The sequence below is a fragment of the Ixodes scapularis genome, unplaced genomic scaffold (genome assembly GCF_016920785.2).
Source record: "Ixodes scapularis isolate PalLabHiFi unplaced genomic scaffold, ASM1692078v2 PGA_scaffold5__190_contigs__length_132052651, whole genome shotgun sequence".
Lineage (NCBI taxonomy): Eukaryota > Metazoa > Arthropoda > Arachnida > Ixodida > Ixodidae > Ixodes > Ixodes scapularis.
This window is the reverse complement of record NW_024609880.1, coordinates 113,050,538-113,063,816: the sequence shown is the minus strand read 5'-3', so window position 1 is coordinate 113,063,816 and position 13,279 is coordinate 113,050,538. Positions and strand designations below refer to the sequence as shown.

The 13,279-nt window shown below is 50.0% G+C and overlaps 2 protein-coding genes across 2 annotated transcripts; both read right to left on the bottom strand.

Annotated features, from left to right (window-relative positions):
* Positions 1-6,694: 6,694 nt before the first annotated feature.
* On the bottom strand, positions 6,695-7,890 carry LOC120843292. Its single transcript, XM_040214610.1, has 2 exons — positions 6,818-7,890; positions 6,695-6,749 (listed from the first exon to the last, which is right to left on the bottom strand). Exons 1-2 carry the CDS (start codon positions 7,888-7,890, stop codon positions 6,695-6,697), a joined length of 1,128 nt encoding a protein of 375 aa, XP_040070544.1.
* Positions 7,891-8,568: 678 nt separating this feature from the next.
* On the bottom strand, positions 8,569-9,921 carry LOC120843291. Its single transcript, XM_040214609.1, has one exon. The coding sequence runs from the start codon at positions 9,919-9,921 to the stop codon at positions 8,569-8,571; it is 1,353 nt and encodes a 450-aa protein (XP_040070543.1).
* Between the last annotated feature and the right edge of the window lie 3,358 nt (positions 9,922-13,279).

The following is a 13,279-nucleotide window of genomic DNA, read 5'->3' as shown; positions in this document are numbered from 1 at the left end:
TATGCAAAACTGTAACGTCAAAACAGTCAAACGCGTTAATTCATAATTTAAAAAAAGTAACGTAAAAGCAACGAGCTCTACTTTTTATCGGTAACGGTAACGCGCTCCTTTTATATTGAGGTAAAATGGGTCGGTATCGCGCTTCTTTTATTTGTAAAAAGTGACGTATTTCGTTACTCTTTTTGAATAACGCTTACAGCACTTGTCAAAACTGCCGTCTGGTTCAGGAGTCTGTGTGAGGAAGCGGCAGAGAAGGGGGGGGGGGGGGGGGGGGGGGCGGGGTTGATGTCGTGCCGGGGGCCGCATAAAACTGCGTCGCGGGCCGCATGCGGCTTGCGGACCTTGGGTTGCCGACCCCTTGGTCTAAAGCAGGGGTGGCCAAGCTGCGGCTCACGAGCCGCATGCGGCTCTTTGCGTGTTGAAGTGCGGCTCGCGGCTCCCTCCATAACCACCCCCCCCCCCCCCCCCCACACACACGCAGACACATACACAGTTTCCCGCTTCCCTCCCGGTCACACGTGCACTTCCCCGAAAAGAGAAGTGGAACGAGTTTTAAATCGAAAGACAGGTTGCGGTTTTGTAGTTTTGTGCTACTACTATCTTAGGTACAGTGGAACTGCTTTTTGACTCGGATAGATTGAAAGTAGTGTGGGTTTCGTTTATTGCTTTAAACAAAAGTTTGCCCCCGTCACGGCTCTTAGACGTTTTGTGGTTTTGTTTTGCGGCTCTTAGGTCGGGTCAGCCTGGCCACCCCTGGTCTAAAGCATTGTCACTTTTCAGCTTCCAGTAAAGGTAATATTTTATATTAGGCGGAATTTTATGGCTGGCAGTTTGATTACGGTATATGATATTACATTGCTCTAGGCCTAAATGATAGCGTGCGTAAAAACGCCCTAACATCTACCACATCTATCACTCATAATCGTTCTCTACATTTGAGCCAAAGCAGAACTTCACCAGCAACAGTCTGTTTCATAAAGCGTGTGTTGTAGGTAAGCCTACCAGGTAGAGCTTGTAAATACAGAGAATAATTAGCTCCTTGCGGTTTTTCTTACCTAGGTATGGTTTTTCACGAAATAAGTTGAAAAGTATTGACACATCAATTGATTTTCAGCACAATTTACATCCTAACAGTTTAACAATTATTTTGAACGATACAATTGGAAATATTAGTTCATCATATTTCCGCCTGCGAATAGCTGAGTCAGCAGCGAGCTCGACTCCCACACGGCTGGCTGGGGTTTGATCCTCGCCAGCGCTAGTCCTTTTTATCTTTCTTTTGTTTGCATGACTCGAATGCTCCATATGACTCAAGAATCTTGTTGTTTGCTCGAGCTCGGAAACTTCTAATACCCACGCGCTTACAAAAGATGCAACATTTTTTGTACTTTGCGCAACTACCCCTTAGAACGGATCCCGGACGTTAATGACCTATGAAACACGCGTTCTTTTTTCAACCCACGCAATAAAAGTCCCAGGAAAAATTAAAAAAAAACGAGCAGCGTTCACCCCCTCATCTCGCCGCCAGAACAAGCGGTGACGTTATCTGTAGCCGATTATATACCGCCAATGTTGATCATAGCCACGCGCTGGTGTTGGCAAAGCACAGGACACGCGCTGAGTTCCAGACATTGTTATGGCTCGGCTACTGTCGTCGTTGCAGCGATTGCACACGGGCCGCTACCCGAATGCTTTTCGAGCTAGTAATTATCACGAGTACAAATCGAGTGCCCACGCAATTCTCGGGTCCAATATATGAACCGCATTCAAATATCGTCATTGGGGTGTACTGCAATCCCCACGTTACGTCATCAAATTTTGCAAAGGAGAGATTGCATGAAAATGATCGCTTTTGTCCTTGAAATTACACCGCAACAAGGGCGTTCTTGGCCAGTGGCGTTGCGTGCGAGTAGCCTTGAGTTCCACTAGGTCCAATAAGGTCATGTAAAGTGAAAAAAATTCCAATTAAATATCGTTGCACCGCTCCTTTAAATTAGTCGAGTCCCATTTTTAGAGCTCACGACCACCGCTAGGAGCTGTTTCGCGGTCTGTGGTTGGCCACGAGATGCTCATCTATTCAAGCCAATAAACGGCCAAACTTTCCCTATATGCGGCTCTGGTGGAAGGCCGACCACAGCGACGCTTTCGACCGCGCACGTCGCCAGTACTCAGTTTTATACAACGTTGGTTTGGTTTCATATCTAAAGGCTCTGTTATACTCCGACGTAACGCGCGCGCAGGCGAACGCTGGCCGAAGTCGGCTACGTCACGTCAGTCACGCCGCGCGCGTCAAAAATTCGCCCTCTTTATACTCCGGCGGTCCTGGCGACTCCCGCGGCTGTGCGTCGGTGGGCCACCGGCGTGGCGCATGCGCAGAATCTGACTACGAGGGCACGTTTCCTGTGAGAGTGCGCCATTTCCGGTTCCTTTTCATTTCGAATAGCAGACGAGAATGCTCGCGCTTCTTGAGCGCCAAGTTCGAGCGATGGCGTGGACGTACCTTGCACGACGAAAACTCGCGCTTGCACTGTTGGTGCACCACCTGAGCCGCAAGCGTAGGCGGTCAATGTACATACGGTACATCTTTGACAAGCGCACGGTCTACGGTACTCAAGCTTCTTCGCGTCGTAGGCACACGGGTGAGGACGAGTTCCCTCGATGAGCTTCTCGGCCGACCGAGTCCGATTCTTCAAACATAACGCCACACGGAGTGGTGCTCCTGTCGTCTGCTATTGCTCGTATTCGCCGCGCTTCCCGCGCGAGGGCTGCCGGGAGCCAGCGCGTGATGCATCCTGGTCCGGCGTCGCCGGCGCGGCCGGCGCGGAATACCGCATGCTCCATTTTGGCGTCGAAGCAGTCAGGCTGCGTCGAACGCCGCCGGTCGCGTCGGCTACGCCACGACGCCGGAGTATAGAGCGTCGGGTTTTCGCCGACGTGACGTCGCTGTGACGCGCTCGCACGCGCGCACGCGTTACGTCGGAGTATAACAGAGCCTTAAAGGCCAGTTCACACACGCAGCGGAGCGCTACAAGCATAGCGCTGACCTCGCGCTACGCGCGTGCTGACGGGAGCGTTTCTCAGCTTTGTATTTCATCGTAAAAACTGTTGCTCATGGCAGGCGATAAGTAGCTGACGACACGTTTAACAGCATTGTATTAGCGCTTCGCTGCATGTGAGAACCGGCCTTTTATGTACAGCGGTAAAAGCTGCTGCCGCAAGCATTGACCTTGATATCATTAATCATTTGCACGCGTTCTCGCAAAAATAACAACAACAACAAAACAATAATAGGTGAAGCCACGCGTTCGCGCCAGTAGCTTTGACATCATTGTATATTAAGGTGCAACCCCACCCCTGGTTAGTGTGATTCTGAACCAACAGATGGCGGTGGGATCGCCTTCCAGGCCTGTACATCAATGCGAGAAATCGTGTATGGTTGCGCTTCGATACAGTTGGATATTCTTCTATATCCAGAATTTGACATCCCTGGTCCCTTGGTTGGTTTTCTCTGCACGAGCTTTCTTTGGAACGCGCACGGCTGCGCCAGTTCTCGTGCAAGGGGGCCAGTTACCACGCTCCGAGCTCACGTCTCCAGCAAATGTAGGCAGAACAAAACGCAAAAATCGTCCTGAGTCAAATGGCGAGACACATGCACAACAAAAATACCGACGCGTTGAAATATATAAAATTGCCGGTGCGCCGTTATCGGAGATTTTAGAGGCCAATGACACAGATTACAATGTGATCAGATTTATACTGATACGAATGAAGGTGAGGAGAGGGCGAACAGTGAGCTGAAAAATAAAGGTTTAATCGGCGAACTTGTTCCAAACAAAAAAAAGTAAACAAAGAGCGTCGAGGCAGCAGAAAAGCAGGCGGCGATTCGGCAGCGTAACAAAGAGCGAGAGCGAGACTGACTCGACAAGGTCGCTGGCAGCTGCTTATCTAGAGTGCGTCACGTCACCATCTCGAAAGTTCGGCAATGAAGGTTCGAGCGTCGCGCGTTCGGGGCGAGAATGAACTGGCACTTTCGAGGACAAGAAAACAGGGCGAAAGTTCCGTCTGGTGCAAGAATGAACGCGAATCTTCCAGAAGTCCGTGACCGAGCGTTGCTTTCTCGGCTCTGCGGGTGGAAATATGACGGGCCGGCCCTTTTATCGTGCATGTGTTTGGATCTTTGTGGATTTCCAGCAAAACGCAAAACAGGCCAAAAATGGGCTCCGTTTTTCCCATTGAAATTTTCAGAAAATCACCTATAACTTTTGAATAAGGTGTCCGTTCGGGATGAAACTTTGGCATCTGGTTGTGACCTTTGGGCGGAGAATGAGCGTTAGGCAATACGTAGTTTATTTTCGCAGTAAAAAAAAACACCCTGTAAATTGTTTTCGTTACATCCTGTGCCAGTCTTAATTTGGCGATTCATGCGCGCAAGTAGTGGTGTGCAAAAATGAAAACGATGCAAACGGGTAGGCTTTGACGTTGTATAAAATATAGTGTAAGCACGCACATGGTTCGCTGATTAAGAATGAAACAGCCCTACGTTTTACACTAGCGTTGAGCGTGTCGAAAGTTAAGGGTGCACCAAAAGCTAAAGCTTGTACACATATACTGCTCAGGCCATTGTGTTTGAATGCTCATAGTAATTTATTGCCCTCAAATTTGGTGTAAGTTGTCTCCTGATTGCGTACAACAGAAAGAAGGAAACATTCTAACTCTGGGTTGGTAGAAAAACTCCTCCTGCTGACGGCCACCAATCATCTCGGCGCCGATTATGAGTATTCACTGCATGCCAACGGTCGCGTGTTTAGAACGAGTTTTTTCCACGTGATTTCATACGATCGCAATTGTCCTTGACAAACAACAATGTTTAGTCAGGCGAGTGGTCATATGTGAAGCTTAGAATAGTTTGTATTGGTTGTGGCACACGTGGCAAGTTGCATAATTTTTTTTTTTTAGAATTCGGGGAAAGGATGTTTTTGGGTTACCTTGGTTTCTAATAATTCATGTAGCACACAAATGAGCACGAACTGAATCGCTGTGGGAAACGAAAAACAATAATGATAAACAAGCGTGTAATCACGCGAAAACTGAGGGCACTGTTGCAGTCGCTGCGGGTCGTCAGAGTAATCGTTCCATTGTCACACAACGAGCAACACTTTAATATTTACACCGCTGAGAATAATACATCGACATTCGAAAGCTTGCAAGGTCAAGACGTTCAATCGTTCACGTTCATCGTCGTCGTCGTCGTCATCGTTCCCTTTTTTTTCTTTTTTCCGCTTTTCGTACGCACGTGCCAGGGCAGCTTACCAGACTTCTTTCTTTTCTACTTCTACTTCCTGTTCGTCTAACGCCAACAGAGGTTTGTCCGACGTTAGTTGCAACACACTCCCCACCGAATGGGTTTGCCCATTCTAAATTTCAGTTACTTCTGTTGGATAAAGCAATTGTACCGGTCGTTTCAGCAACAATCCCCTGTTTAAACGCACGACACATGAACGAATCTTTCCATCTCGACCCAGAAAGACTTCTTCAATCCTGCCCATCTTCCACAGCAAACGTGGAAGCTGCTCCTTAAGCAGGACAAGGTGTCCAACCTCAATAGGTGTGGATTTCCGTTGCTTGCTTTCATAGGCGGATCGGAGCTTTCTTAGATACTCCGATCGCCACGTCTCCCAAAATCTGTTCAGAACCTCCTTTCTGCGTCTCCAAAGCTGGCGGAGCACCTCAGGTGACGAAGCGAAGTCTTTTTTCTCCGCCACCGGAAGCGCCGTCAGCCTTCGTCCCGTGAGGAAGCTTGCAGGAGTTAGCGACTCGCTCTCGTCGATCTCATTGTAGACAACTGTGAGAGGCCGTGAATTCACTACTGCTTCAATCTCGCACAGAACTGTATGTAATTCTTCCGAGTCCAAACATTTTTTACCGATCACTTTCCTGAGCCCAACTTTCACCGATCGGACGAGTCGCTCGTAGAAGCCTCCCTACCATGGTGCCCGCTCAACAATATAGCGCCACTCAATATTTGCGTTGGCAAAGTGGTCTACCACCTCTGGATGTCGGAGCGTCTTCCAGAGTTCGGCCAAGTCTTTGGACGCCCTCTTGAAGGACAGCGCATTGTCCGAGTACACGATGCGACACAAACCCCTTCGCGACGCGAACCTTCGGAACGCAAGCAGGAAGCTTTTTGTCCGGCACGAGCTCCAAGTGCACCGCGCGCGTGACAGCACAGGTAAACAAGGCAATGTATGACTTATGCGTGAGTTCATTTTCTCGCACGTACATCGGCCCCGCAAAGTCTATGCCGACTACCTCAAAGGGATCTGCTTGCGTGGTTCTTGTACCCGGCAAAGGTCCCGTTGGAGCACTGGCAGGAGTGGCACTGAACCTCTGGCAGGTAACGCAAGCATGCACCACCTTCTTCACCAATTGTCTTCCGCGGATGATCCAGTATCTCTCGCGAAGCTGCATGAGAGTGTCTCGTGGCCCCCCGTGCATCATCTTTCGGTGAGCTTCGATGGTCAGCAAGGTAGAATACCGGTGCTCGTTGGGCAGCACGATATGTTCACGTTCATCCCTAGTAAGGTTTGCTGATCGGATACGGCCTTTGATCCGGAGCACTCCCTCTTGGTCGACGAACGTTTGGAAATTTCGCAAGGCTGAACCAGGCGGCGCTGCTTTTTTTCCAGCTGCACAACTAATCTCGGAGGCAAACGTCGAGCTTTGTGCCTTCTTTATCCAAACGGTTTGTGCTGCTTGGATCTCCTCAGCGCTCAGCGATCCAGTAGTTTTGATTGGTGATCGAAGGTTATGGACAAACCGAAGCACCCAGGCTGTTGTTCGGTGCAGTCTCGCAGCCGAACTGAATCTCGAGATGTCCATGAACTCCACGGACGTGTCTGCAGGCACTAGCGTGACTACAGCTTTCGAAGCTTTCTCCTCGAGCTTGTCGTGGGAAAGCACCCCAACAGTTTCTTCGGGCCATTCGGTTGCTGGAAGCTGTAACCAAGTTGGTCCGGTCCACCAGAGTGCAGCAGAAAGCAGTCGATCAGCTTTCAGCCCTCGGGTCATCAAATCTGCGGGATTTTCCTTACCCGGGCAGTGGTGCCACTTGGCGTCCCCTGAGTTTCCTTGTATCTCCAGTACTCGGTTTTTGACAAACGTTTTCCATCTGGAGGCCTCTCCTCTTATCCAGTGCAAAGTGATCATCGAGTCCGTCCAAAAATGAACTTCGTCCACCTGGATTTTGAGGCATGTCTTGACGTACTTCAGTAGTCTCGATCCGATCAAGCTTGCCATGAGCTCCAGTCTCGCCAAGGAAATTTCCTTCAGGGGGGCGACGCGGCACTTAGCGAACAATATTGTCGCCTTCTTCGTTCCGCTGTCGTCAGTTGAACACAGAAAAATAATCGATCCGTAGGCGGAAGAGCTGGCGTCCGAGAACACATGCAACGCTCTGTGTATGATCATGTTGCTCAGTCCGCTGTCGTAGTACCTGGGCACACTGATCTGACCCAGTTTGGTGAGCTCGTCGCACCAACTCTCCCAGTCTCCCATCAGTTCACCCGGCAGTGTATCATACCAACGCAGGTTCCGCTTCCAGATCTCTTGAAACAAAATCTTGGCTCGGGTCACGAAAGGAGAGAGGAAACCGAGTGGGTCGTAGAGTCGCGCCGTGGTCTGGAGCACGAATCGCTTGGTGTTTCTGCGTTGGCTTGTAAACTCGACCACCTGTTCTGTTGTGAAAGACAGTTTGTCTTCGTTCGACTCCCAGGTTATATCCAGCACTTTCACCACTCCCGTCAGCTGTCCAAGGACTCTCTCTTCGGATACGTTGTCCTCCAGCATTTTCTTTAGGACCGCGCTGTTGCACCCCCACTTATGAAGCTTCATACCAGCTGCCCCGAATATTTTGGTCGCCTCGGTGTAGAACTTCTGGGCCGCCTCCTCACTTTCTGTGCCGATCAAGAGGTCCTCCACATACACTGATTTTTTCAGTTTTTCTGCTGTTTGTGGGAACTTGCTTTCCATAACCTTGTAATGGTGCTTTAGGGTTGCTCCCAATAGGAACGGACTGCATGTGGTACCGAAGGTTACCCTTGTCATACGCCAGACCTCGACTTCTGGGGTAGGTTGGTCTGAGTGAGGCGACTCTTTATACCAGAGAAACCGCAAGGCGTCGCGGTCCTCCTCGTGTACACCGATCTGAAGGAAGGCTTTCTCGACGTCTGCAATTAGTGCTACCCGATGTTGCCTAAATCTCAGGAGCAGGGCCACCAGGTCTGGATTCAGGTTCGGACCGCCTTCAAGGTTGTCGTTCAATGATCTAGAATTCGGTCCGTGCGAAGAGGCGTCGAACACGATCCTCATTTTTGTCGTGCTGCTACCCTCTCGTAGAACAGCTTGGTGTGGCATATAATAAGCACGCCCTTCGGAACCGTTTATCTGTTCAACCTTCTCGGCCATCCCGTTATCTGCGTACAGCCGGATAGCCTGGTCATACCTTCGCATGAGGTCTGGGTTTTTGCTTAGCTTCCTTCGTAGACTTTCGAGGCGCTTCCATGCCACATCTCAGTTGCATTCTAGGGGCACGTCTGTTTTCCAAGGGAGGCCAACCTCGTACCTTCCCTTCGTCTTGGTGATGCATGCTTCAAAGCACCGCATAATGTCATTATCTGACTGATCTCGGTCCACCTCTTCGAGTACTCCTACACTTTCAAGCTCCCAGAATCTCCTCAAGATGGCTGGCTCTTGTTCGTCTGCAGCAGATATGAGCACTATCACCTGGGAACAGCTGACAGTATCGGAAGTCAACTGTGTGGATCCATGTATTGCCCAGCCAAAGGCGGTTTCCACTGCGGTGAGGCTGTTGCTCAGTCGTAGGATCCTTCCTGTTATACATTCCCAGTAATGTTCCGATCCCAGTAGTATCGCTACTCCGCCACAGTCCAGTCCGTTCAGGTCGTCACCCGAAGTAAGCCCGAGTTCTTCCATTTTTTCAATAACGTCCTTCTCAGGGCTAGGGAGTTCTTGCTCGGAGATGGAATGTGTCTCGAGGGCGTCGATCATGTGTTTCTGGCCACTGTGTTGGTTGCGCAGAATCACTTGAACTCTGCGGTACGTTCGTTCCCTTTTCTTGCCTCCGAACACTCCGACAGTCAGGATCTCGGTCCCGAGCAGTTTGCAGTCGAGACTCCTCGATAGTTCTTCCGTGATGAAGGAGCGCTGGCTACCACTGTCAAAGAGAATCCGAGCTCGCTTTTTCCTGTTTTTGCCTTCCACCCACGCAGTAACCGTTTTTAAGAGTACTGTCGCCTTGTTTTCGTCGTTTACATGTAGGCTAACTGGTGCTTCGTCTTTCTTTTGCTGTGCGTTCAATCCGTCGGCAGATCGTCTCGGAGCATAATCTGGGTCGCACATGCTGGAGGTATGTCTGCCTCGGCACCTGTTGCAGCAGGGTGTACCTCGACACATCCTTGCCATGTGCCCCACTTTCGTGCACCGGAAGCATTTCTGGGCGTTTTGTAGCCTGCGCTTCTTTTCAGCTAGCGTTATCCTTGAGTTGCAGTCGGGTGTTTCATGCTCTTTTGACTTGCAGAAGAAACATTCGAGGCCTTCCACAACACCATGCAGAGCCGTAGCAGTAGAGGTTCGTGGCATGTCGGGATTTGTAGACTTCTTCTGCGCCTCGCGCTTGGTGAAATGGGGTGTAGATTTTCCACCAACGTCCTCTGGCCGTTCTTTAGATGCCTTTTCCTGACTCTCCACCTCGATGTGCAGAAACTCGAGGAGAGTCCGAAGCGCTCTCAGATGTGCGCGATCTGTGTTAGGTCCTAAACTTGTCTGTGACGCTGGTACAGATCTACTGGCGGTGGCACTCTCGGCTTCCCCCTGCAGTGTCTTTCGGTGGTATTCGATGGTCATTTCTCTTGGGAGCGCTCGAAGGAGCACCGGGTAAAGCATTGAACAGTACGATTCTTCGCTCACGCCCAGTGCCTTGAGACCCCGGATGCGAGCTTGCAGGCTATCATACAATCGCCGCAGGATTCTGACGTTGCGCTGAGGTGGAACACGTTGTATGTCCATGAGGCTTTCAATGTGATCCTGGATTAGCGCTTCTTGATTCCCGAACCGCCGCTGTAGGAGATCGATGGCGTCCGCGTAGCACTCTGCTGTGGGCTGAAGTCCATCAATGGCTGCCGCTCTATCCCCTGTTAGTGCCGCCTTTAAGTAGTTAAACTTGTCGCACGGTGTCAAGTCAGGGTTCTGGTGGATTGCGGCATCAAACTGGTTCCAGAAAGGCAGCCAGTTTTTCAGGTGTCCGTTGAACTTGATCAGTTCCAGCTTTGGAAGTCTGACCTTCCTTGATGTTGATGCTGCCAGTCTGTCTCCGTTTTCGTTCAACTGACTGGCACTGGCGGAATGCCCCGCTCCCGTCGAGCGCCTTAACTGGCTCTTCAGCTTAGTTAAGTATATGACAATCTTGTCTGCGTACTCGACGACTTGCGCGAATTCAGCATCTCCGTCTTGTTCCGAAACAAGCGGTTCGATGGCGGAGTCGACGTTGTTAAGTTGGCCCTGAGCTAGTGTCAGACGCTCGATGAGCATCTCTAGCTCAGGTACGTTCGGTCCTGGCGCCCTTAGCAACCCTTCCGCGTCGTTCACCAGTCGAGTTACCTGTGACCGGATGGCCTTGCGCTTTTTCTTGAGGACTTCCATTGTACGTGAAGAGTCACTCACGTTCCAGCTTTGAAGTATCCGCAGCGATGTCACTCCCGGGTTTCGGCACCAAATTTTTGTTGCAGTCGCTGCGGGTCGTCACAGTAATCGTTCCATTGTCACACAACGAGCAACACTTTAATATTTACACCGCTGAGAATAATACATCGACATTCGAAAGCTTGCAAGGTCAAGACGTTCAATCGTTCACGTTCATCGTCGTCGTCGTCGTCGTCGTTCCCTTTTTTTTCTTTTTTCCGCTTTTCGTACGCACGTGCCAGGGCAGCTTAGCAGACTTCTTTCTTTTCTACTTCTACTCCCTGTTCGTCTAACGCCAACAGAGGTTTGTCCGACGTTAGTTGCAACAGGCACTGCACATATGCAGAAGGTAAGCTTTGTCTTACTAAATACATTACCAATCAAGTATTTGGTTTTATCCTGCAAGCGAAGCGGAACATACAAGTGCGAGTATACTGTCCTGAACTACACTTCCAGTGAACAAGCGCGCCATCCAAAGCACCGAGCTCGCTTTTATATCGTTTGGTGCGCTCAACGATCCCCCACTGGAACAAACGCACCATCCAAAGCACCGAGCTCGCTTTTATAGCGTTTGGGGTGGTCAAACCTTTAAAAAACACAATTATAATCAATTCTATTATTTCAATTATTTTTATTCAGTGCGCCTATGAGTTTTTTTGTTTTTTTTTACTTTTACGTTCACGTGCCATTTCCTTAGTCATATAATATTTTTCCAGAAGTCTGACAACTATAGTCTGTTTCATTATAAGTAAGAGCCACATAATCAAATATGTAGACAAAAAAATAAAATAAAAAAAGAACGGGAACACACATTAAAAATGCGATGTAACGGCGCATTCAAAATTAGTCGTTAGCTTTTTAGAGAGCAGCAATTTCGTAGGACGACATGGTTACCCGATGAAGGTTATAAAAAGTAAAGTGCAACTGTTAGCTCGGGGTCTTTAATGTGCATTACGCAGTATATGTGATACACGATCGCTCGATGGCAGGATGCAGATGGGCGACTGAACCCAGGGTCCCTGCTAAAGCCCCTTAATAAAGGCGTTTTTCACAAGTACCGCCAACCATTATTGTGAAGACGCGCAACACACGTGCCACGAGCGGGCGCTCCGCCGCCATTCGCTTATTAATAGACAGTTTTAGTAGACAGTTTTAGTGGACCGTACGCTATAGCTTTGCGTACGCAAGGAGATTGCAGGTCGTGAGTGCGCATGCGCAGAACACAATGGAAGGGCTAGCGTATTGCGTACGCACCCAACGCTGGGGATTTCGCGTTGCTGGCTAGCGGGCCTTGCGGGACGGTCTCGAGAGATCTCGGACCCAACGAGAGCGCCAGTTTGAAGATGGCGGTTGCCTCGACTGGCGCAGCAAGGGCGACGTGGTGTTTTCGATGTTCTGTGTTACGTGAAATCGCGTGGGGTTCAGCTCGGCGATTCTTTCTGGGACCTACCGCGGTCGAATCAGATCGCCCTGCAGCTGAAGGAGTGCACAGTGGAAATGTTCGCCACTCGCAGTCTGCGTCGACGCTGCGATCTGCTGAACGCTAATCCTATTCCCACAGTTCATCGCCGACGGACGAACGACTCTAAAAGAAATCGCCAAAGTTCTCGCTATGCACTGGACATCAGAGTCATGAATTTCATTCCGCGATAGCATTGATAAAAGGTGCCGTTTCCACGGGACGACTGACGGAGGCTCCGTGATCGAATTTGGCTACGCACTCGTACTCGTAGCCTCTGTACACCGCAGAAAAGCGCGCTTGACGAGGCAGCTGTGGCTTTATTTAATCTGAAATAAAATGTTTGGACACTTTTTCTTTTTCAATATTTCATTCCAGGAGCATGGTTGCGCTATAAGCACGCGGAATTCTACGGCTCTAGCAAATTTAACCAAGATCATGCGCGGTGTTCACTCGAAAACGTAACGCACAACTAAATTCGGTCCGAGCAGGTCATTTTTAGCGTACGCTATACTATTGCGTATTGCGTATAGCGCACGCTTTAGCGTGCGCTATTCTAAAACTCCCTAGGGAGTTTTAGAATAGCGCACGCTAAAGCTTTGCGCACGCAAAGAATAGCATCGTCGCCACTGCGCATGCTCCGAACGCAAAGCAGGTTTTGCGCTTTGCGTGCGCAGTTTTAGCGTGCGCTATTTCTCGGAAATAGCGTGCGTACGCAAAGAGCCTTTGCGCTTCTCCTAGGAGGATTCGTGATGAGAAGTTGGCTAAAGCCAAGACGAGCACAGTTAAAAAAAATGGCGGCTTCCAGGATTATGTCGGCGGCTGCTTTGGCGGCGTCGTGAGTTCGACGTCGGCGGTATCCTCGCGACTGCAATTTTCAGTACGGGACGACATTGTACTCGGTTTGGCAGCGATCACCGACAACTTGATGCTTGCCACGCGCGAACATTTCACGGCGAAGGAACGATGTGCGAAGGTCAGTACACGAGACCTCTCTTGCCGAGGCGACGCAAACGGACACGACCGCTCAGCCGCTCGCGTCGCGTTCTCATGTTTAAACAAATT

Bases quoted from the DNA above. Each gene is read 5' to 3' on its own strand.
- LOC120843292 (XM_040214610.1), bottom strand. From the start codon at position 7,890: ATGAAGCTTCATAAGTGGGGGTGCAACAGCGCGGTCCTAAAGAAAATG. The intron at 6,750-6,817 runs GTTTGTCCATAA...AGATCCAAGCAG, and splicing joins ACAACAGCCTGGGTGCTTCG to CACAAACCGTTTGGATAAAG.
- LOC120843291 (XM_040214609.1), bottom strand. From the start codon at position 9,921: ATGACCATCGAATACCACCGAAAGACACTGCAGGGGGAAGCCGAGAGT.